General features: G+C 38.2%; 1 protein-coding gene across 2 annotated transcripts in view; it reads left to right on the top strand.

Moving 5' to 3' along the window:
* Positions 1-16,142, top strand: part of PELI1 (pellino E3 ubiquitin protein ligase 1) — a 60,829-nt gene extending 44,687 nt beyond the window's left edge. Inside the window, exons 2-7 of one of the 2 annotated variants that reach the window (XM_003262453.3) lie at positions 355-494; positions 3,890-4,019; positions 8,232-8,333; positions 12,395-12,592; positions 12,688-12,876; positions 13,724-16,142. In XM_003262453.3, the coding sequence (XP_003262501.1) occupies positions 424-494; positions 3,890-4,019; positions 8,232-8,333; positions 12,395-12,592; positions 12,688-12,876; positions 13,724-14,290 (1,257 nt within the window). In that variant the 5' untranslated portion in view covers positions 355-423 and the 3' untranslated portion in view covers positions 14,291-16,142. Of the gene's footprint in view, positions 1-354; positions 495-3,889; positions 4,020-4,045; positions 4,179-8,231; positions 8,334-12,394; positions 12,593-12,687; positions 12,877-13,723 lie in introns of those variants that run through there. The other variant, XM_030827285.1, reaches the window with a different exon arrangement.
* Positions 16,143-23,282: the final 7,140 nt, after the last annotated feature.

Here is a 23,282-nt window from a genome sequence, read left to right as displayed (position 1 = left end):
GTCATTCCATGGGTCCTGAGGTCCCTTACTTAGTCTGCCTTCTCTCCACTTTTCACAGTCTTCTCATGTTTTGTATATAACGTCCAGGGTCTTTAGTTATACTTAGCAGAAATAAAAGGGAAAAGTATATCTGCTCTATGCTTCTATAAGTGGAAGTCTTCAAATTTGCATTTCTGACTCCTTTAAACAGTTTTATAAAATATATAATCATTATTGGGCAAAATGTCCCATAAAATGTATATACCATGTGATGTTTTGCATAATATTGTGTTCAAGAGGACTGCTGGAAAATAACATCTTTATTTAAACTGAAACGAATTGTTCACATTATTAATGAAAACTTTTCCCCTCTAGGAAATAATGCAAAAGGTGTCCCAAGGCTCTTGACCAGTGAACAAAGATTTGAGAAAGACAGCCAAGCTCATGTTTTCTCCTGATCAAGAAAATCATCCATCTAAAGCACCAGTAAAATATGGTGAACTCATTGTCTTAGGGTAAGGTTTCTCCATTTGATGACACACAGTTTAATAATATATGCTAACTTTGGCATCTAGGCTAAAAGTACTTTTTTTTTGGAATTTATATCTTACCTGCTTCCAAAAAGAATTTAAAGCTACAGGTAATGTTACCAAATAAAGAAACTCTTTTAATTCTCATATTCATGCCATCTTTTAAAAGCACTCAAATATGACAAAAGCTTTGTCTCACCCTTACCCACAGAAAGGGCAGTTTCTTAAAGATGAAATGGAAAGTCCAGGCGTGGTGGCTCACGCCTGTAATCTCAGCACTTTGGGAGGCCGAGGCAGGCAGATTACCTGAGGCCAGGAATTCGAGACCAGCCTGGCCAACATGGTGAAACCCCATCTCTACTAAAAACACAAAAATTAGCCGGGCGTGGTGGTGCATGCCTGTAATCCCAGTTACTTGGGAGATTGAGGCAGGAAAATTGCTTGAATCCTGGAGGCAGAGGTTGCAGTGAGCTGAGATCACGCCACTGCACTCCAGCCTGGGCAACAGAGTGAGACTCTGTCTCAAAAAAAGAAAACCGAAATGAAATGAAAAATGTATTTGTCCATTGTCACAGTCATTCCATTTGTCTTCCCTATCCCATGTTTTGCCTCAGCTGACTTTACCAAAAATTCCCTTTCCCTTCCCTGCTTTAAGTCATTTCATGTAGGTTAGTCTTCATTTATTCTTTTGCCCCTCTACAGTCGTTATTGCTTTGTGCTGTACATTTGGGTTAAAGGAGTTGTATATGTGTATGGTGACAGCATAATGCCTCTGAAGCCCAGGACCTAGCTACTTCTTAGCTCCTAACATAATTTCATCCATGTAACTCACAGAAATAGAATCTGAAGATTGAGGAATAGATGATTCTGTTATTCCAAATTATTTCAATTTATTCCACTTAAACTTGCCATAACTATCAAAATGGAGACACAGTATTAGCCTTTCTTAACTAGAGATCTCAGAAACTAGAAAATTGCTCATTTTAGGCCAGGTGCAGTGGCTTATACCTGTAATCCCAGCACTTTGGGAGGCCTAGGTGGGCGGATCACCTGAGCTCAGGAGTTCGCGACAAGCCTGGCCAACATGGTGAAACCCCATCTTCACTAAAAATACAAAAATTAGCTGGGCATGGTAGTGCATGTCTATAATCCCAGCTACTTGGGAGGCTGAGGCAGGAGAATCACTTGAACCTGGGAGGAGGAGGTTGCAGTGAGCCGAGATCAGCGCCACTGCACTCCAACCTGAGCAACAGAGCAAGACTCCATCTCGAAAAAAATAAGAAATAAGAAAATTGCTAATTTTATTTTCCCCCTGCTGTTTCTCTCCTTTTGCCTAAAAAGCAACTCTAGATATTGCAGTATGTTTGAGAGTCAGGTTGTTAAAGTGAGAATGCGTTGTTTCAGATGAGAGAGTAAGAGAAACTGGGGAGATCATATGAGCTTGACTGGTGTTAGGAATCCTAGAATCCAGTGCTTGTTCCAGCACTGCTAGCTGTGTGACCTTGGGCAAGTCACTGAACCATCCTGGGCCTTAGTTTCCTTGTCTGTAAAAATGACAGACAAGATCATCTAAGGCCCTTTGAGACTTAAAATTCTTTTCTCAGAAACAAAACTTCAAAAGATCATAAATTTAGCATAGTAACTACAGTGTTAGAACTTCAAATCACATAGATTTTAATGGTATCAATGACAAACAACTCTTAACTACCAAAAACTTTTCCAGATTAAATTCTTCTAGCAGGAAATTTGAGAGTCATTTGAAGAATAGTTTAAAATTTAGCTTAGGGTTTTAAACTGCCAGTCTTAGCCTATAGGTTCCTCAGTTAATCATTAGCAACAGTGATTGTCTCTGTGTCTGGTACTTGGTGTCTTAAAATGCAGATAATTTTTCTTCTCAACCCTCTAGAAGTGAAGCTGGACAAGGTTTCATGCTGTTGCTACTTAGAAAAGAGCTTTGAACTACAGGAACGCAGTGTGGGACTAAAGAGCGAGATCCAGAAGTGGGATGAGTCATGCAACTCAGAGGACAGTAGTGAAGGGGCAGTGAGGAATTGACAGAGGGTCTGGTGGCAACACAAAGCCTAGAATAGCTAAAATAATTATTAGCTAAGGGGCTGTACTTTGGACTTACAGCAAGCTAGCAACATTACCAAGGGCTTTCTCCAATACAAAGTGTCTTATTTTTTATAAAGGGTCAATGTAGTTTCTACATATGGCAGTCACTGAGTAAACTCTCTTCTCAGCTTTAAAACATTCTTCCTTGCCAGCCACAATTACAGGCCATTTTATAATCACTTCCTCCTCCAGCCTCAAAACTGTCCCTGTTCCCTGCTTCCTTTCCCCCTAGATTGACCAACTACATATGGTAGATCATCAAACCCAAGATTTGTCAGGGGGCGGGGGCAGGGGAGGTGGACAGTGAATGAGGAAAGATTATTATTAAGCTACTGCTCATGCCTCAGTGAGGCAGTAAAGAATGACATAACCACATGACAAACATACTTAAATTCAAATTCTGGCTTTGCCAGTGTCACTTCAGAATATAATTCTTCTGAGTCTGTTTCCTAATGTATAAAAATGGGGACAATGATTTCAATCTGGTAGAATTTTTGCAAGGGTAGATTTAGTGAGGTGGTGTGTATGGGATAGCATTCAATAGTGCCTGGTACATAGTAAACACCCAAATATTTTTATTTTGTTTTTAACTTTTTTCCATTGGTTTAGTACTTGCTTACCTTTAGGATGTGTGTGTGTGTGTGTGTGTGTGTGTGTGTGTACGTGTTATGGAGAAATGGTCGTAAGATCTGAACAACAAAAGTATGTTTACTACTTAGCAAACATGTCTGTTGGACAGGTTCTGCTAACATAATGAGAGTGCATTTGTACATTCAGGTAGCTAAGACTTAACAAATCTAAAAATTCCGTATTTCAAAAGTTCAGCTATTTAAAGTGTTTGGTTCACAATTAAAGGAGATTGTGTTTTAAAAAATACATACTGTACTTTTTAAAGGTTATATTAGCACATGCAAACGATTCACCTTAAAAAAACAGAATGAGTCATAAGGAGTCAGACATGCCATTAATCAGCTCTTAATTATGTTCCATAAAAGAGGGAAGGAAAAAAATAGAGATAACTCGAATCTGTATATAATCCAAAAGGTTCTCTGTGACTTGGAATGAAGCCAGAAAAAGAATCTCATTTTGTTTCACACACTGGCACCTGGTATGGAGATCAACAGTTGCTCAAAGGAATTTTAAATAATTATAATATGTTAATAGATAATTAGTTGGGAATTGATTCTGTAAGGCAAAGTCAAACATTTGTTTTATAATTGTGCAGTTCTTGCAAGAGATCACCTATACTTTTTTTCCCCCATCAGGTATAATGGGTCTCTCCCAAATGGCGATAGAGGAAGGAGGAAAAGTAGGTTTGCTTTGTTTAAAAGACCTAAGGCAAATGGGGTGAAGCCCAGCACTGTGCATATTGCTTGTACTCCTCAGGCTGCAAAGGTAAAAAAAAAAAAAAAAAAAAAAAAAAAAGGCTACATAAATTAACTTGGAAAAATTGAAAGACTTTTATGTGTTGTTTATATTCTCTAGCATTCCCCTCACATTTCTATTTCAGAAATTGCCTTTTGTTTGGATTGGAGAAGAGACTTTGGAGACATGGTATTTGAAGAGCTGCCATATGGAAGGGGAATTGGACTTTAAAAAAAAAAATGACAAACCAGGATCAGTGGGTGGAAATTAGAAGGAAACATTCTCTTTCCTTATTGAAAGAGGTGGGATGGGGGACAGGGCTTTATCTAGTACTTAGAATTATGCAGCTGTCTGCCCTGAGAAGTGGGAAGTTCCCACTCTGTTACTAGAGGGGTCTCCCTGGGCTGGATGAAAAATGTGATGTATAATATGTGTATTCAGGTATTAGAAGCATGTTTGGATGAGGTAATTTTTAAACTAAGGGTCTTTACTTAAGATTCTGTGTATTGGTTGTATGCATTTTTGGTTTATAACTTCATATATTTTAGCATAGTACCTTGTACAAAGTAGACCTCAATAATTATAAAGTTGAATCAAAGCTATGAAGGCAATATCCAATTGCATCTACAATATAACTTCTCAACCCCCTAGCCTATTTCATGCTTCTAGCCCCCTTTTCATCTAAGAAAATTTCCAGAAGCTGGACCACCATTTCAGGATACTTGGGCTTTTCCTAGAGTGACAGACAAGGAGGGGGAATTTCACATCTTTATATTTTCTGTGAATTCGTCTGCCTCCAATTTTATAACACTGACTTTGTGTTATAAAGAATTTGATATTGTAATGAGCAAATAAGAAAAATTAGAGTTCTTTGACTCCTGGAAGTACCTGTATCTTTAGCTAAGTAGCCCTAGGATGTACATTAATATTATACCATCTGAAGCATATCTCTGTAAGTTAAATAAACAAGAGACAGAAAAATTGGCATATGATGTGGTTTTAGGTCGCAGCTTCAGTGTCTGAAGGTAATTGGCTTTTCAGCTTTGTTTTATATCCAGTTTGATTTGTGAAAGAATCCTTAGGCCTTGACTAGGACTCCTCTGTTACTATTTGGGAGCCAGTTAGTGCAGAAAAGGGACAGTTTCTTTTTGCTCCTTTGGCGAGAAGGAATATACTAAGCAGGTGGTGGAAGTAAACCTCAGATTGATTGAATCTGAGGAGCTTCTTACAGTATCTCCCCCAGGAGTGCTCTTGACATTTTGGGTGTGCCACTTTTTCATTGTTCAGGACTTTCCCACATACTACAGGACATTTGTGGGTCCTTCACCCACAAAATGCCATTTGAGCCTACAAATCCTTGTAACAGCCAAAAAATGCACAAAATATTTTCACATGCCCCTTAGACTGCTAATACTACCTCTGTTTGAAAACCACTATCAGGGAAAATATTTCTAATCCCTGCCTCTGTAATACCGTATTCTGTACTTTTCTTCCTATTTTACTCTGCCATGCCATCATGTTTTCATTGTTATCTCTTTTTCATCTTTCATCTTTACTAGGCAGTAAGAATCTTAGGGATCACAGATTGACTTTTGGCTGGATGCAGTAGCTCACACCTATAATCCCAGTACTTGAGAGGCCAAGGTGGGCGGATCACTTGAGCTCAGGAGTTCGAGACCAGCCTGGGCAACATAGTGAAACTCCATCTCCACCAAAAATACAAAAAATTAGCCAAGCATGGTGGCATGCCTTGAGGTCCCAGCTACTTGGCAGTCTGAAGCGGGAGGATCACTTGAGCCCGGGAGGCAGAGGCTGCAGTGAGCTGAGATCATGCCACTGTACTGCAGCCTGAGTGACAGAGTGAGACCCTGTCTCAATTAAAAAAAAAAAAAAAGATTGACTCTTCCTCTTTAAATTTTGGAGGAATGTATTTGTGAGGTCATGATGAAAATTAAGCGTTTAGTCTGGCAGTCATCTGGGATGAGTAGTTAAAACCCTGCGTTCTAGTCCAGTGAGACTCAAACGTAACTTGACATAGTTTTTATTCTCAGTCTTAGAGTAGGTTTAATAACTAACAAACAAAGATTACAATTTCAAAGCACATAAAAACCAATGTTTTAAAATCTCTTTAGCCACTAAGAATTAATTTTCAAAATACTGAGTAATTATTTCATTGAAAAGTCAGCTGTTTAACAGGGCACAGTGGCACATGTCTGTTAGTCCCAGCTCCTTGGGAGGCAGAGGCAGGAAGATCACTTGAGCGCAGGAGTTTAAGGCTGTAGTGTGCCATTTTCCTGCCTGTAAATAGCCACTGCACTTCAGCCTCTGCAACATAGTGAAACCTGGTCTCTTAAAACATATATGTGTGTGTGTGTGTGTGTGTGTGTGTGTATATATATATGTGTGTATATATATGTTTAAAACCTGTAAAACAATTATATAGTATTTATGAATACCTAAATGTATAGAAAGAAATATGTAAAACATGCATGTAAATGATCTACACTGCATTCTTGAGGTTGGATACCTCTGTGGAGAAAAGGGAACTGTGAGAGACATGTAGGCAGCCTCAATTGTATCTGTAGTTTAATTCCTTAAAAAAATCAGAAGCAGGCCAGGCACAATGGCTCACACCTGTAATCCCAGCACTTTGGGAGGCCAAGGTGGGCGGATCACGAGGTCAGGAGTTCGAGACTAGCCTGGCCAACATGGCAAAACCCCGTCTCTACTGAAAATACAAAAATTAGCCGGGTGTGGTGGCATGCACCTGTAATCCCAGCTACTCAGGAGGCTGAGGCAGGAGAATCACTTGAACGTGGGAGGCGGAGGTTACAGCGAGCCGAGATAGTGCCACTGCACTCCAACCTAGGTGACAGAGCGAGACTCTGTCTCAAAAAAAAAAAAAAAAAATCAGAAGCAAAAGTGGCAATATTAAGCTTTGATAAAGCTGAGTCGTTAGTATAGTCTCTTTCTATATTTGGAAATAGGGTATTTCTGTATTCTCTTTGTATATTTGGAAATTTGACAGTCTTAAAGCTGTCGTTTTAAGGCTTTATCTATTACAGATTAGTTGCAAATTGAAACCAAGTAAAAGCTTATGATGCCAAACTTCTAATTAAGAAGGATTTTTTCATTTAGCTTCTTTGCTGTTTGTAATTATTCTCTTCTGTCTTTGTGTCTGTTTTATTTTTATGCAGCCCATTTCTACTTCCTTTGTGTGATGACTAGATTTTTCCCCTCCTTTGATATTATCTTCAACTCATATACATAGAAAACACTTGAAAACAAAACTGAAAAGTTCTTTTTAGCGATGTTTTTAGTTTGAGATAAATCAGAAGTACCGTCATAAGCATTACATCCCTTTCCTTTGGTAATGTTTAATCATTCTATGAATCTTTCTTTTGTTTTTTATTTTTTTCTTTTATCTCCTGGGACCAAATCCCAAATGCATTTTTCTGTATCTCACCCAGCATATGGCAAGCATTTGTCATCTGTAGAGTCACAAAATGGTTAGAAAACCAGTTAATTTGGCTTATGAGTGAACTTTATAGCTCTCTGAATGACTTCAAAAATAAGATTCCTCTTATTTTGCAAGATTTTGCATTTTCTTCTTATCAGAGCAGTACTGTTGTTTTCTATGTGGGATTTGGTTTTGATTATTTTATAATTTAAAATACTTAATAAGGGAGTCTAGTAGTTTGATAAAAGAAAATTATGGGCCAGGCGCGGTGGCTCACGCCTGTAATCCTAGCACTTTAGGAGGCTGAGGCAGGCGGATTGCCTTAGCTCAGGAGTTCAAGACCAGCCTGGGCAACATGGTAAAATGCCATCTCTACTAAAAATACAAAAAAAATTAGCCAGGCGTGGCAGCGTGCACCTGTAGTCCCAGCTGTTTGGGAGGCTGAGGCAGGAGAATCACTTGAACCTGGGAGGTGGAGGTTGCAGTGAACAGAGATTGCACTCCAGCCTAGGCGACAGAGCAAGACTCCGTCTTTAAAAAAAAAACAGAAAGAAAATTATGTTTTTACTCTGTAACTGCTTCTAAATATTCTTCGGTACCCCATTCAACCCAAGAAACTACTGTCACAACTGACAGGAGTTATTAACCTCTCTAAATTTCAGGGGGAAAATGTATAAATATGTCATGTATTTGATAAATAGTTTTCCCTTTTTTTAATAAAAAGATTATCTGATTGGATTGACCTGCCTACTAATTTTTGCTATTAACTTTTTCATTCTTAGGCAATAAGCAACAAGGACCAGCATAGCATATCATATACTTTATCTCGGGCCCAGACTGTGGTGGTTGAATATACTCATGACAGCAACACCGATATGTTTCAGGTATTTTAACATCTAAAAATTTTTTTCTTAAAAAACAAAAAAGTTAAAAATCTATTGTTGGTGACTTTTGCTGAGGTCAGATAAAGGATTATCAGATTCTTATATTGTATTTTATTAAAATATAGATTGATTGCTAACCCTTATAAATAGAAGTCAGTATAGCATGGTTGAGATGGGCTCCAGAATAAGAATTACTGGTAAATATTACATAGCCATTATATGACTGAGTTTCCTCCTCTGTAAAGTGCAGATAATAGACTCTCCCCTATGACTGTTAAGAGGCTTAAATGATCTAGTACATGTAGAGTACTCAGCGCTGTGCCAGGCACTTAGTAAAAACACTTAGTGAATAGTAGCTATTATCCAAAAAAGAAAACAATAAATATTCTGCACACATTTATGACTTTTTCTACCACTACCTCCCACCTTCCTCTCTAGGCAATAAACAATCCAGGCACTTGCTAACTATTTGTATTATCTATGTGAAATCAAACCTTTTTCTCAGCACGTATTTGGTCAATGCTACTCATGCAATAAAAGTATTTTTCTCTTCTTGTACCAATCCAGTGCTGATATTTTTATAAACTGATAGATTTTAGGACAGTCAATTCCAAAGATGTAAATAGAATCCTTGATCTTCTCCCTTAATATTGAGCTCTCCGAAGCTTAGGCTTTTTAAAAACAAACTTAAGTAGAACATAAATTGCCTGATAATGTTGCTTTTATAATTATTGTCACATGACTTTTCCATTTTTCTTTATTTTACAAGGCAAATAAAAGTGAAAAGGCCTAGAAATATATTTAATTTCAGTCAATAGTGAAATATTTCTTTGAAGTCACTCCCTCTGCCTAACCCTTTTAATGAGATGAGATACTGAATTTCTTTTCTCTAGTTAATATTAGAATGTGGGCATTTATTATGTTTTCCTCGCTTTTACCAAAAATAAATAACATCTTTAATGAAGATTAATGTTTAGATCCAAGAAAAACCTAACACAAAGCTTTAGGATGATTCTTCACATTTTGTTTCACTGACAAGCAGTGAAAATGAATGAGCTTAGCTTTTTTTAAAATCAAGATGCTACTAGGCCTGTAGTCTCAGTTACTCAGGGGGCTGAGGTGGAAGGATAGCTTGAGGCCAGCATGGGCAACATAGTGAGACTTCATCTCTTTAATAAAATATAGATAAATATATGTGTGTGTGTGTGTGTGTGTGTCTGTGTATCTCCAGGATATTTAGTCACAGGCTAGAATTTTAGCTTCAGAAAGTACCTTAGATTTATTTGTTTACCGCTTATCTTTTGTAGATGAAGTTAACTGAAATCTTGTGAGTTAAAGATGATAGAGTTACTTGGGGGCAAAACTGAAATTAAACCAGGCATCCTGAATTCTGAAACAATGTCCTCACCATCTAATGAAGGCCCTTAAATAAGTTTTAATAGTTTGGGTTTTGTCTTTTTCATAAAGTAGAGAATTTTTCCCAGTATCATAAACTGATTATGCCCTGTGTACAGGTATTATACCTTAGGAAAATCCAAACATTTCTGCATCAAAAAGACTGTGATGTATCAGAAACTACCTTGATAAACTAGCCAGTCTTTGAGGAATTGTATTGGAAACATTCTAGGATTGTCTACCCTGTAAACTGAACAAGAACATTTGTTCAAGTCATCAGATATTCCAACTCCAACTCTATGCATTGTTTGTCACTATGAAGTACATAAGGGAGACATTACAAGCTGATTACATGCCTAGGTGCTGTACTGACCCTCTAAATCTTAAGCACATTGATTGTGTTGAAGAAGGATGGAGAAAAGACTTTACACTGGTGCCTTTTCATGTAGATCTTTTTATCAGGTAAAGTAGGATTTTTGCCAGCAACCAGTAGAAAAGCATTCTAGCAAAAGAGATGGCGAAGAAGTAGTACACAGTGTGGTAAAAGATTGACGAATAAGCTATTGTAGCTAGTATACACAAATAGCAGGAAATTCGGCTGGATTGGTAGATGGGAGGCAAATCTTGAGTCAGTTTCTAACTATTATCAGAAATAATAAACTACAAATTTTGGATAAGCTATAAGGAACCATTGAGTTTTCTCAGGAGGGTAAGGGAGAGTAACAAAAGAGCTGTATTTTTAATGCTAATAATAGCAGGGGAAGAATTATTAACAATCATATTTGCCGGGCGCGGTGGCTCACGCTTGTAATCCCAGCACTTTGGGAGGCCAAGGCGGGCGGATCACGAGGTCAGGAGATCGAGACCACGGTGAAACCCCGTCTCTACTAAAAATACAAAAAATTAGCCGGGCGTGGTGGCGGGCGCCTGCAGTCCCAGCTACTCGGAGAGGCTGAGGCAGGAGAATGGCGTGAACCCAGGAGGCGGAGCTTGCAGTGAGCCGAGATCGTGCCACTGCACTCCACCCCAGGCGACAGAGCGAGACTCCGTCTCAAAAAAAAAAAAAAATCATATTTTGGCATCTGATCACATTCATGGTGGTTTTTTTCTCTTTATAGATACTTAAGTTTCTTCCTTCTCATTGTCATTACAAATATTGCTTCGGTGTCTTAAATATTCTCTTCCAAGACCCAGCTGAAATGTCAGCTCTCTGGAACAGTCTCTTTCCAATTAAGTGCTACTTCTGTTGATTCTGAATATTAGTTCAATCCTTGGCCTGTATCTTTTAGCTTTTAAAGAGCCTTTTTATTTGGGGAAATATTTTTAGTTTCAAAGATCTGAGCCCATTTAAGATATCTTTATTTTTAAGAATAAAGAAAAGGAATATCCAATCGTATATTTGTTAACTAGTTTCCCTCTAAAACTATCCAATCTAAGTAAAAAGACCTTATACTTGACGATTGGACAGAAACACTACAGAGGTTTATTTGAAAGTGTGCTGATATGAGGAACTTGAGGCTAAAATATGTAAAGAATGACTTTTAAGAGCCTTTATCTTTGTAGAGGGTCAATATTTTTTCTCAGTACCCACGTTCTTCAATTTTATGGTACTACTTTATAACAAATACATTCATGAACTGATCATTTCCAAATGTTTGCTTTAAAGCCCTGTGACACTTGTCACTTTTGTCATCTCCCCATTGATTTCCTTTTTTCTTTTCAACTTTCAAAATGAAATTAACTTATTTACTAGCTAGTACCTCTGAAGATATTTTTAATCTCTGACACCTCACCCATCCAGAACTCTTATCTAGGAACCTTGTCTCTCTGAAATATCCCTAAGAACCAAGAAGAGTATATATATATAAAATAAATGCCACAAAGTTGATGCAGTGAAATTCCTTTTCTATTCTCCCTAGAGAATCCCTTAGGCTCTCACCAGAACCTTTTGAAATACTTTTCTCTGAAGTAGGTTATTTGATTTCTCAACCCATAACAGAGTAAGAGTAGCCAGTTAAAAGAGGGGCTTGTTGCTGGAGACAAGCATGACCAAAAACAAGGAGTGATGATAGCTGACAACCTGACAGAAAAGAAACAAGAAAATATATGAAGTATACATAAGACCTCAAAGCAAGGCTATGTAAGCCCTTGACATAAGCACCAGCAGTCTTGTATACCTCTTATAGCACCTGAAGACATCACTGCATTTCAGCTTAATGTAAGTGGTATTTATAGTGTAATGTTCTGCAGTCATCCTAAAAGATTTACTTATATATGTTCACTATATTCTGTTAAATAAGGTAGAATATCTCTTTAAATATCTCTGAAGAGAAAAAACCTACATGATACACATATTTCCATCCAAAAGGGTTAAAATTAAAATCTGTAGCCATCTAGAAATCTCAGCCATTCTTGAACTCTTCATTCCCTAAGGGTTTCGTATATTGTTGTAAGTTCTCATTTAATTCCATGCTCTAAGTGATTACTTCATCAGAGACAGTCTGACTCATTAGTTTTCAAGAGTATAGATGCCCCCAACGTTAAGTATGGTAAACTTCAACTTTAGAAATTTCAGAGGCCTAATGTTTTCTCCTTATTGTGCCCTTCTTGTGGATTTTTCACTGTGTTCTTTGAATGGGTTTATAGATATTTTTTTTTTCCCTCAGATTGGCCGGTCGACTGAAAGCCCCATTGATTTTGTAGTAACTGACACAGTTCCTGGAAGTCAAAGTAATTCTGATACACAGTCAGTACAAAGTACTATATCAAGATTTGCCTGCAGAATCATATGTGAACGGAATCCTCCCTTTACAGCACGGATTTATGCCGCAGGATTTGACTCATCAAAAAACATCTTTCTTGGGGTAATAAGCTTTTTTTCTAAATGATGCTTTCTTTTATACTAGCTTTCATTCCAAATTACAAGTAATTGGAAGCTCACTACTATTATTTCTACTAGGAGAAGGCTGCCAAATGGAAGACATCAGATGGGCAGATGGATGGCTTGACCACTAATGGTGTTCTTGTGATGCATCCACGCAATGGGTTCACAGAAGACTCCAAGCCTGGAATATGGAGAGAAATATCGGTGTGTGGAAATGTATTTAGCCTACGTGAAACCAGATCAGCTCAGCAGAGAGGAAAAATGGTAAATACTGAATGGTATTTTCTTAATTAGCTACAATAAACACATAGGATGAGTTGAACTGAATGCATTACATACATTCCAGAAAACTCTTAAATCTATTGCCAACACAGAATACTATCAAACACTGACTACCAAATTCTATACTAGAGGACAGTATCTTAATATTTCATTTAGTAGCCGGCGCGGTGGCCCACACCTGTAATCCCAGCATTTTGGGATGCCAAGGCAGATGGATCACCTGAGGTCAGGAGTTTGAGACCAGCCTGACCCACATGGAGAAACCCTGTCTCTACTAAAAATACAAAATAACCCAGGCATGGTGGTGCATGCCTGTAATCCCAGCTACTCAGGAGGCTGAGGCAGGAGAATAGCTTGAACCTGGGAGGCAGAGGTTGCAGTGAGCCGAGATCGCGCCATTGCACTCCAGCCTGGGCAACAAGAGCATTTTAGTAAACTCTAGAAGTTCATTCTTCTGTCATATCATGTTAATATATTTTAAAACCTAAGCTTTCTTAAACTAAACAGCACTCTCTCTGATCTTTTCTGTTGCCATCTGTAGATCTTTGACCATATTTACCTCATTAAAAATATTAGACTTATTGATTAGCCAGATGTTTTAATCACAAGTTGTCTTTACCATAAGGCTAAAAAGAAATGTGTTAATGTTTGATATTTTATCCTTGATTTTCAAACTTACGTTTTTCATAACTACTGTCAGTTTCTTGAATATTTAGTGAAAATCCTAGGAAATCTCATTTCTTGAGTAAGGAGTACTTAAAACCAAAACACTTATGTAAAAATCCAAAACAGAGTGGTAAATATGTTTTTCAACTCTTGTCTCCTGTAGGTGGAAATTGAAACCAATCAGTTACAAGATGGCTCGTTAATTGACCTCTGTGGTGCAACATTGCTATGGCGTACTGCAGAAGGCCTTTCCCACACTCCTACCGTGAAGCATTTAGAAGCTTTAAGACAGGAAATCAATGCAGCACGACCTCAGTGCCCTGTAGGGTTCAACACACTAGCATTTCCTAGTATGAAGAGGAAAGATGTTGTAGATGAAAAACAACCATGGGTATATCTAAACTGCGGCCATGTACATGGCTATCATAACTGGGGAAACAAAGAAGAACGTGATGGAAAAGATCGTGAATGTCCTATGTGTAGGTCTGTCGGTCCCTATGTTCCTCTGTGGCTTGGATGTGAAGCTGGATTTTATGTGGACGCCGGCCCTCCAACCCATGCGTTTAGCCCGTGTGGGCATGTATGTTCAGAAAAGACAACTGCCTATTGGTCCCAGATCCCGCTTCCTCATGGTACTCATACTTTTCATGCAGCCTGTCCCTTTTGTGCACATCAGTTGGCTGGTGAACAAGGCTACATCAGACTTATTTTTCAAGGACCTCTAGACTAACAGACCATTGTCCTGCAGGACTACATTATAAATTTATAAGCTAAGTGAGTTGGGTTTTCGAACCTGTTGTCCACGTCACAGTTTTTCTGCTCTGGTCATTTGCATTAAGATGAAGAATTTTTTAAAACATTTATAATAAATAGTAGCAATTTCTGAGCAAAAATCTGGGAAACTCAAGCAAAGGAATTTCTGAAAGTATCAGTCTTCTGAATTCTGAGTTTTGAAAATATATTTTGAGGAGAAAAAGACATAGTCTAATTTGATGCCTTCCTTTTAGTGTTTTTGAATCACCCATCCTCAGTGCTGAAATTGTTTTGTATAACTGAGGGTACTGTTGGTTCAAACTATGTTAGTTTACAGTTTGTTGCAAACATTGTAAAATATAGCGACGTGTATATTAACTTTTTTCTATTTATCTTTATTATAGAAAATACCTTAGAATGTTCTTGATAGAGTAGCATGGTAACGATGGTGTCACACCCTTGGTGTGAATGGTAGCTTAGTGAGCAACCTAGCTCAAGGATTTGCAAAGTTAGGAAGAAGGACAAGAGAGCCTCTCTCCCACCCCAATCTAAATATGGAATTTGGTAAATTAGACTACTTTGTAATTTGTAAGACCAAATTCATATTAATTACCATTGTGTGAAAGGTGTTTGTTTTTAACCACATTGAAGATAATCAGGAAAGATTTTTTCTTAATGTTTCTCTCGAGCATAGTACTATAACAAAAACTTAATGCTAAGAAACATTTTATATGCTCCTTTGAATATGCAATTTAATCTAGATTATCTATTTTTCTCCCATGATAACTAATCTGTTTTTAGTATCAGCAGCATTTGGCAAGTTTATTTTTTGGATATAAACTGTGGTTCATCTGTTCACTGTTTCTAGACAAAAATCATTCCCATAAGAAAAAGTATAAATTAGCAAGAAAGGAGAGTGACTTGATTTGCTTTTGGAAAAAGAAATGCTTAATTAATTATTCTGTATTTGGCCTTATTCAGGCATTAGGAAATCTAGAGATCTAAAGGGTTGAATGACAATAGTGCCCCCGTTTTTATCAGACCAGCCTTAACTCTGGGTTTGCATCCTAAGGAGATTGCCACAGTGAGACTTAAGCAAATGTTTGGTTGGCAGATGAGCACCAATGACTGCAGCGTGGAGTGACGCACTGCATGGTCTGTTTATTCTCTAATTCCAATATGTCTTTTGCTTCCAGAAGCAAGAACAAGTTTCTTCTCTCCCCTCCTTCCCCCCTTTTTTTCAAAGGCACCACAAGTATAGACAGTTGCACTACATCAAATCTTTGACACTTGTAGAGACCAGTACACTTTTAGATTAGACAGTATCTTCTTTTAATATTTTGATTTGTTTTCCTTTAGTTTGAAAAGTTGTATAATACTTAATTGACTGTAGCAAAGTTTTATGTGTGGTAGCAGAGCTTTAATTTATCCTATTACAAAACTGTTCCGAATTTTCTTTTTGTTTTTAAAAAACAAAACTTGTTGCTTAGAAGCCATGAACTATTTTATTTTACTTCAACTGTCAAAACTTCATTGTTTTAAAAAATGATCATTTGGGTTCACTCAGGAAATGCATGTCAGGAAACTTGCATTATAAGTTTATTAGTTGTGATGTATCAGTAACTGCTGTTACCCCTTTTTTCAAAGAAATATAATTGATTTTGAAGTTTTCTAGATTGTCACATGCTTTGTGACTAATGCAAGAAAGCAAGTCCTGTGTTGTATTTGTTCTAGTCATTTCTATTCAGGCTATATATTGTAGCTTAATTTTTATTTGCAATTAATTTATTTAAACTAAGTAAATACTTTTCAAAATAGATATTTGAATTTGTCTCTGTGGGTTCATTTTTGCATAATCGAGAATGAGAAACCAGAAGTGAAAACTGTGGACAACTCTATTCCACACTCCAAAAATACTCATTTGAAATAGATGAAAAGTTTGCATTTAATGTAACACTTTAAAGTCTCTGGTTCTTTTTGAAAAGCATCTCTTATTAATAAAGGAACTTTTTGTTAGTGGTTGAATAATTGAGGCCTTTTCTAAGTTAAGCCTTGCTAGGGAGTTGGCACCTGTAAGTTGCATGTTAGACTATTTAAATAGTGGCTTTGTAACCATAAAAGTTTCACGCCCTTCCCAAAGTTGCCTGCATTTTCTTCTAACAGGTAAAAACAATTTCTTCTAACAGGGAAAAACCTGGCTCATTTTCTATCAAATTCAAGTTTTAAAAATTCAGGCAATTTAAATGATCAGTTGGGTGTTTGCTGTTCAAGCAGAACTGTTATTTTGCCATGGCTACTAGAACACTTTTACTTACTCAGTTGTATTAAGGGAATGTCAGTATTCTGGTCAAGGAGGAGAAAAAGTTGTATTTAGGTCTCCTAAATGCATTCTCAAGAAAGATAATCTTTATGGCTTATTTTTATTTATTTTATTTATCAAAGTAATCGTTATATTTAAATGCTACTTAATTTGTTCAAGGAATTAAATTTCCCTTTATCTAAAATGTTAGGGTAATGAAGCAAGACATGAAGGGCAGCCATTCAGACATCAGAGTTCTTTTACTAGGTTATCCTCTTGCAACCTTTGCTTACTTCCCTCATGTAAAAGTCTTCAAGTACATGTAAAGCAGGGTAGGAATAAATAATAATGTAAGTATGTAATTACTTCTTTTTTTTTTTTTGAGGCGGAGTCTCACTGTTGCCAGGCTGGAGTGCGGTGGCACAATCTCGGCTCACTGCAAGCTCCACCTTCCAGGTTCATGCCATTCTCCTGCCTCAGCCTCCCAAGTAGCTGGGATTACAAGCACCCGCCACCATGCCCAGCTAATTTTTGTATTTTTAGTAGAGATGGGGTTTCACCATGTTGGTCAGGATGATCTCGATCTCCTGACCTCGTGATCCGTCCACCTTGGCCTCCCAAAGTGCTAGGATTAATTACTTCTAACATTTGAGTGTCCCACTTCACTCTTCCCATCTGACCCAGACTGAGGGCACTGGTGAAAGTCCACTTATTATGTCTCTAAGGTTATAAGCTCAACATAACTCTTAACACTTTGGCCCTTCGTTGCAATGGATCATCTTGTGCTACCAGTTTTTTTTTGTTTAAGACAGGGTCTTGCTCTGTTGCCCAGGCTGGACTGCAGTGGTGCAATCACAGCTCACCACAGCCTCAACCTCCCAGGCTCAAGCAATTCTTCCACCTCTACCTCCTGAGTAGCTGGGACTACAGATACACACCACCATTCCTGGCTAATTTTTTTCATTTTCAGTAGAGATGCCATCTCACTAGATTTCCCAGGCTGGTCTCAAACTCCTGCTCTCAAGCAATCCTCCTGCCTCAGCCTCCCAAAGTGCTGGGATTACAAGTGTTGAGCCACCACACCCTGCTGTGCTACCGCACTTTAGAGACCACTGGTTAATAAACCTATGTTCCATTCCCTTCTCTGTTTTCTCTAAGCACTGCCCTATAGCAAATCAGAACAGCAAAACTCTACATCACTGAACTGTGTTATTCTGTCTGTCACCCCCACTTTCAGAATTACTCTTATATAAGTATTCTTTAATGTTTTGTCCTCAAATTTTATCTACTTTTTTTTTTTTTTTTTTTTTTTTGAGACAGAGTTTCGTTCTGTCGCCCAGGCTGGAGTGCAGCAGTGTGATCTCAGCTCACTCCAACCTCTGCCTCCCGGCTTCAAGCAATTCTCCCTGCCTCAGCCTCCCCAAGTAGCTAGGGTTACAGGTGCCCACCACCACACCTGGCTAATTTTTGTATTTTTAGTAGAGACGGGGTTTTGCCATGTTGGCCAGGCTGGTCTCGAACTCCTGGACCCAAGTGATCCACCCACTTGGCCTCCTAAAGTGCTGGAATTACAAGCGTGAGCCACCACGCCTGGCCTCTGCTTTCTTAAAACAGATTTTTATATACCCACTGTGCACCAAGCCCTGTCCCAAACTGGGTGATACAGCAGGAAAAAAATAAAATAAAGCCCTGCCTTCATCGTATTTGTATTCTAGTGGACAAGACAGAAAGGAGCAAGAAAAAGTAAATATACAATATGATAGAGAGTGAACTGTGCTGAGGGGGCACATAAAGTAGAAAGAGGAGATGCAGATGCAAAATGTCATATGCTGGGGCAGGAGAAGTGTTTGCAATATCAAACAGGAAGGCCAGGGAAAGCCCCACTGGGAAGGTGGTATTTGAATAAAGCTCTAAAAGAGCTGAAGAGAGAAGGGAGTGGCCACTTAGAAGGGCATTTAGGCAGAGAGCTCTACAAGGCCCTTGCAAGGGCCTGAAATAGAAGCATGTCTGGGATATTTCTACAATAGCCAAGAGGCGTGTGATGCCAAGTGGTAATGAATCAAGGAAGAGTAGCAGGTAAGGTCAAAGAAGTAAAATGACAGAATTTAAGTGAGACATAGGGATGACAATAGATTATGGAGAGCACCCTGGGATTTATGGCTTTAATTCTGAATGAGATTGGGACATTGGAGGGTTTTGAGCAGGTGAGTGACTTGATGTGACAAATTTTAATAGGATCTGAATACACTGAACATGGGATCAGGGAGAACATTGCAGTAATCCTGGAGATAAATCATGGTTTGGATAAGGTGGTGGCAGTGGAGGTGGTTTGAAAAGTGATCAGATTCTGAATGTGTTTTAAAGGCAGACCTGACAGCATTTGCTAGCAGATCAGCTACAGGGTTTGAAAGACAGAAGAGGGATCAAGGATGACTCCACTCAATCAGCCTCAGCAACTAGAAGGATGGAACTGCCATTTGTTGAAGTAGAGATTATAGGAAGAACTGTTCAGGGGATGAGGCTCACTGATGGAGGAATCAGGAACTCAGTCCTGAGTATTAGACTGAGGCACCTGTTAGACGACATTTGCCAAAGGAAGGACATCTCCACTTTTAACTACTATCAAAGTTCTCAACCATTATGATCAGTGTTCTCTGTATACCCCACACTAGCTTAGAAACAAACAAAAAGGTATCCCTCCTGATTAATGGTGAATTTCCTTTCATTGAAATAGAGAGTTGGGACACCTCTCATGTTTCTGTCTTTGCTTTGGCTTCCCTCTAAGGAAATGAAGTTTTGTTTTCAATTATAATTGCTTCATTTAGCCAAAGTATTCTGATAAAGTTTTTCTTCCTCCTCGCCATATACACCTTTTTCCTTGGCTCTTGCCTTTAAAAAAAAAAAAAAAAAAAAGTCTTCAGTTTTCTTGAATCTTAATATTTTGCTGCTTCAAATCCTTTTTGGCAGTGGCAGAGCGCAAGTTGTACTTTGCTTTTAAAGTTTTTGAAAAAATATTTGAGTGCTTATGGAAAACAGAATTCTTAAACCTGTAAGTTCAGATTTTAATGTCCAGTTCCCCTGAAGGAAATAGGCCTGTATTTGATAATTATCAACAAAAAACAGTAATAAGATAGAGTTTTCCTAATAGTCACCATAAAATACCATGTCATGCATTGTGTTAGATGATGCAACAGGAATGTTGGGTTATTTAGGTTGACATTAAATTGTCAACTCGGCTATGTGTGTGAATATTAAGCCACAGCGTACAAGCATTCCTCACAGCTAACGTGCGTGTTTGCTATGTGTCAAGCACTATTCTAAATGTACCCTACTAGGAATATTACTGATATTTTAAAAATCAAAGCATCCCTGTGAGGAAAGAACTGTTACATCCATTTTACAATGGAAACCGGCCATAGCAATGTAACTTGCCCAAGATTCACGTGTCTTTTAACTGGGGGACTTAGAATTTGAACTTTAGAAATCTCACCCAATTTGTGTGTACATAATCGCCACGTTTTGTTGCTTCCCCATTTTAATGATGGAACACATTGAAGGAATTATTTTGCGAGTTGGTAAATAAGTATGATTTCTGGCACATGATAGATGTTCGAAAACTATTTCTTGGATGATTGAAGAAAACTGAGAACTCTGGACCTTTAAGCTACTTAATACTGAGTAGAAGCATTAACAAAAATAGAAGAATAAAGGTTACATACAAGCTATTTATTTGATCAGAAAATATGCTTTCATTGGCTGAAAAATAGGAAGGGAAAAGGTGAAGATACTACAAAAAGTGGCACTAACTGGAAAGTTGACAAGGCAACAAGAAGAAAATCGATGGTGCCAGAATAGAACAAAAGGATTACCCTGGAAGAAAGAGAAGAAATATCAATGATAGCCAAAAAAGATGTCATCCAGACATTCAAATTTTTAAGAACCTATTTTAATGAGGAAAGGCACAACAAGCAGCCAATATTTAAAGGGAAAATTAAGATTTCCTGAAGTTGTATTATATCATATTACTGTATAACTATTAATAAAAATAATAAAATATAAACTAGACAGGATCTTGGACATCAAGTTACAGATGAGGAAATGAAGGCCAAGATGAACTGATTGCTGATTGACAGATCTGGTATTAGAACTTCCATGCCTATGTCTACCCTCCAAGACTCAGTTATATTTCCATGTTTTGTTTGTTGAAGCAGAGGTAAGAACATTGCATTTTAAGTTTTTGTTTTTAAATTGTGTCTGCAGAATAAAACTATCAACTCTTGTTGTCATGTAAACAATGATTCCCAAATGTAAGGAATGATCTGCTTCAGATTTCATTCAACTAAAAGCCTGCCTAGTTTGGAAATGAAAGACAAAAGCAGGGAAAGAGAATCAAGAGTTGTCCAGTAGACTCACTTACAGTCCTTTGGTATGCTATATAAATCGTTATAAATCATTCAGCTAATATATGAGTGCTCATTCAATGATAAGGCCCTTATTTTACTATTTGTTATGGAGATAGGACAGTTATTTTGCATACCATACCTCTGCAGGAATGCAATGCATTCAGATACTGTTCACTTTCAATTGGCTTCTTTGTCAAATGACCTTTGGGAAATTAGTTATTTGAAATGGAGATGGTAATGTCCTATTAAAATGTTAAAATCACTATACTATCAAGCAATTCAAAGAATCTTTTTCAATTCACAAAGTAGTTGAACAATAGTAACCTGAACCATAGTGACCATAAAGTTGCCTAAATTTGGGGCCTGGCACAGTGCATCACGCCTGTAATCCTAGCACTTTGGGAGGCCGAGACGGGGGGTCACCTGAGGTCAGGAGCTCAAGACCGGCCTGGCCAACATGGTGAAACCCTGTCTCAACTTAAAAAAATACGAAAATTAGTGAGGCATGGTGTGGTGGGCACCTGTAATTCCAGCTACTTGGGAGGCTGAGGCAGGAGAATCATTTGAACCTGCGTGGCGGAGGTTGCAGTGAGCTGAGATCACACCACTGCACTCCAGCCTGGGCAACAGGGCAAGACTCCATCTCAAAACAAAAAACAAAATTGTCAAAATCTGGAATCATGAGGGGCAGGAGTTGAATTGGACCAGGTATATACGGACAAGAGAATGAAAGGTTCACACAGGCTGTCTGGTATCTACAGCCAGGAGCTCCCAAAGTAGTATGGGCTCAGGTGGCAGCTGCGGAATCCCCCCCATGAGTCTTCCCAAGTTGTTTTGCACAGGGATTGGGGAAGAGAGAACAAGCAGTTTTTTGGAGATTGGTCTCTCTCCCCAACCCCCATCTCCCTCTTTTTCTCTGTCTCCCTCTCCTCTCTCATAAACACACCCACCAAAGAAATCCTCCAAATTTTGGAATAAGTATAGCTTCTCAAGGTGACTAGATTGAAAGAAACAGTGTTCACTTGAGTGTGTGAATTCTAACATGTTTCTTAGTGTCATTTCTGTATTAGTCATACTGCATGAATGCAAATGTTGATTCTATTTTTCATTGATTTTATTCAAAGAACTCAACTGTGACAGGAATCCCTGAATCAAGTATACTATGCAAAGTTGGTATCTTGTTGCAGAGGTAATACAACTGTGAAGTGATACTTGTTATGATGAAATTAAAGTCAAAGATACGACTCTTGGGATGTAACCTTTTGCAGAGAAGCATTAAAAGAATGTTATTCTGCTTTGGTATATGCTATAGGATTTTTAAAGTTTGAGAGTTAACAAGAGTTTCTTTGCAGCTGCTTTTATGGTTTCCTTATTGCTGCTGACTTCAGATATAGCCATATTTATTTACCAAAGTGTTTTAATTCCTCTTTAAATACAAAAGGACCATTGAAAATGTTGTCTGGGTGGAATTTCACAAATACAAGGAATTCTTCAGACAAGGCCTGGGTCCAAGCCTTAATCCAGTCTGGCCTCAGATACCAGTCCTTAAATGTTCCTTTATCAAAGTAGGTAACAATGGGCAGTTATTCACTGTAAATAAACTAGGGACTGAGTGAGGGGAGTTAGAAAATATCAAGATAAGCAGTTTGCCCTTCGGAGACGATTCAGTTATACTGAAGCCAGCATTTCCTATTATTTTGTAACATACTTTTATTTTTAACTCCTTGGCTCTGTGGTCATGAATCTCATTACCTGCCATTCTATGGGAACAAAGTAATTCAACCCTTTGGCATCAATGAATTAATACTTCTTCTACCCTATTTTAGTTCCTTGGGTCTTTGGTGCTGGCCCTATGTATGGAATTAGACTTGTAACAGCAGATGGTCTCAGACTAACAAATTTGCAGTCTCTTTATTTTGGGAGCTCAGTGGGCTCTTTGAAATAAACTAAAATCGGAGTTTTTTTGTTTTTTTTTTTTCCTTTTTTGAGATGAAGTGTTGCTCTGGTTGCCCGGGCTGGAGTGCAGTGGCGCAGTCTCAGCTCACCACAATCTCCGCCTCCCGGGTTCAAATGATTCTCCTGCCTCAGCCTCCCAAGTAGCTGGGATTACAGGCATGCGCCACCATGCCAGGCTAATTTTGTATTTTTAGTAGAGACAGGGTTTCTCCATGTTGGTCAGGCTGGTCTCGAACTCCTGACCTCAGGTGATCTGCCTCGGCCTCCCAAAGTGCTGGGATTACAGGCATGAGCCACTGTACCCAGCTGGA

Source organism: Nomascus leucogenys, chromosome 14, assembly GCF_006542625.1.
Source record: "Nomascus leucogenys isolate Asia chromosome 14, Asia_NLE_v1, whole genome shotgun sequence".
Lineage (NCBI taxonomy): Eukaryota > Metazoa > Chordata > Mammalia > Primates > Hylobatidae > Nomascus > Nomascus leucogenys.
This window is presented reverse-complemented; position numbering and strand designations above follow the sequence as displayed.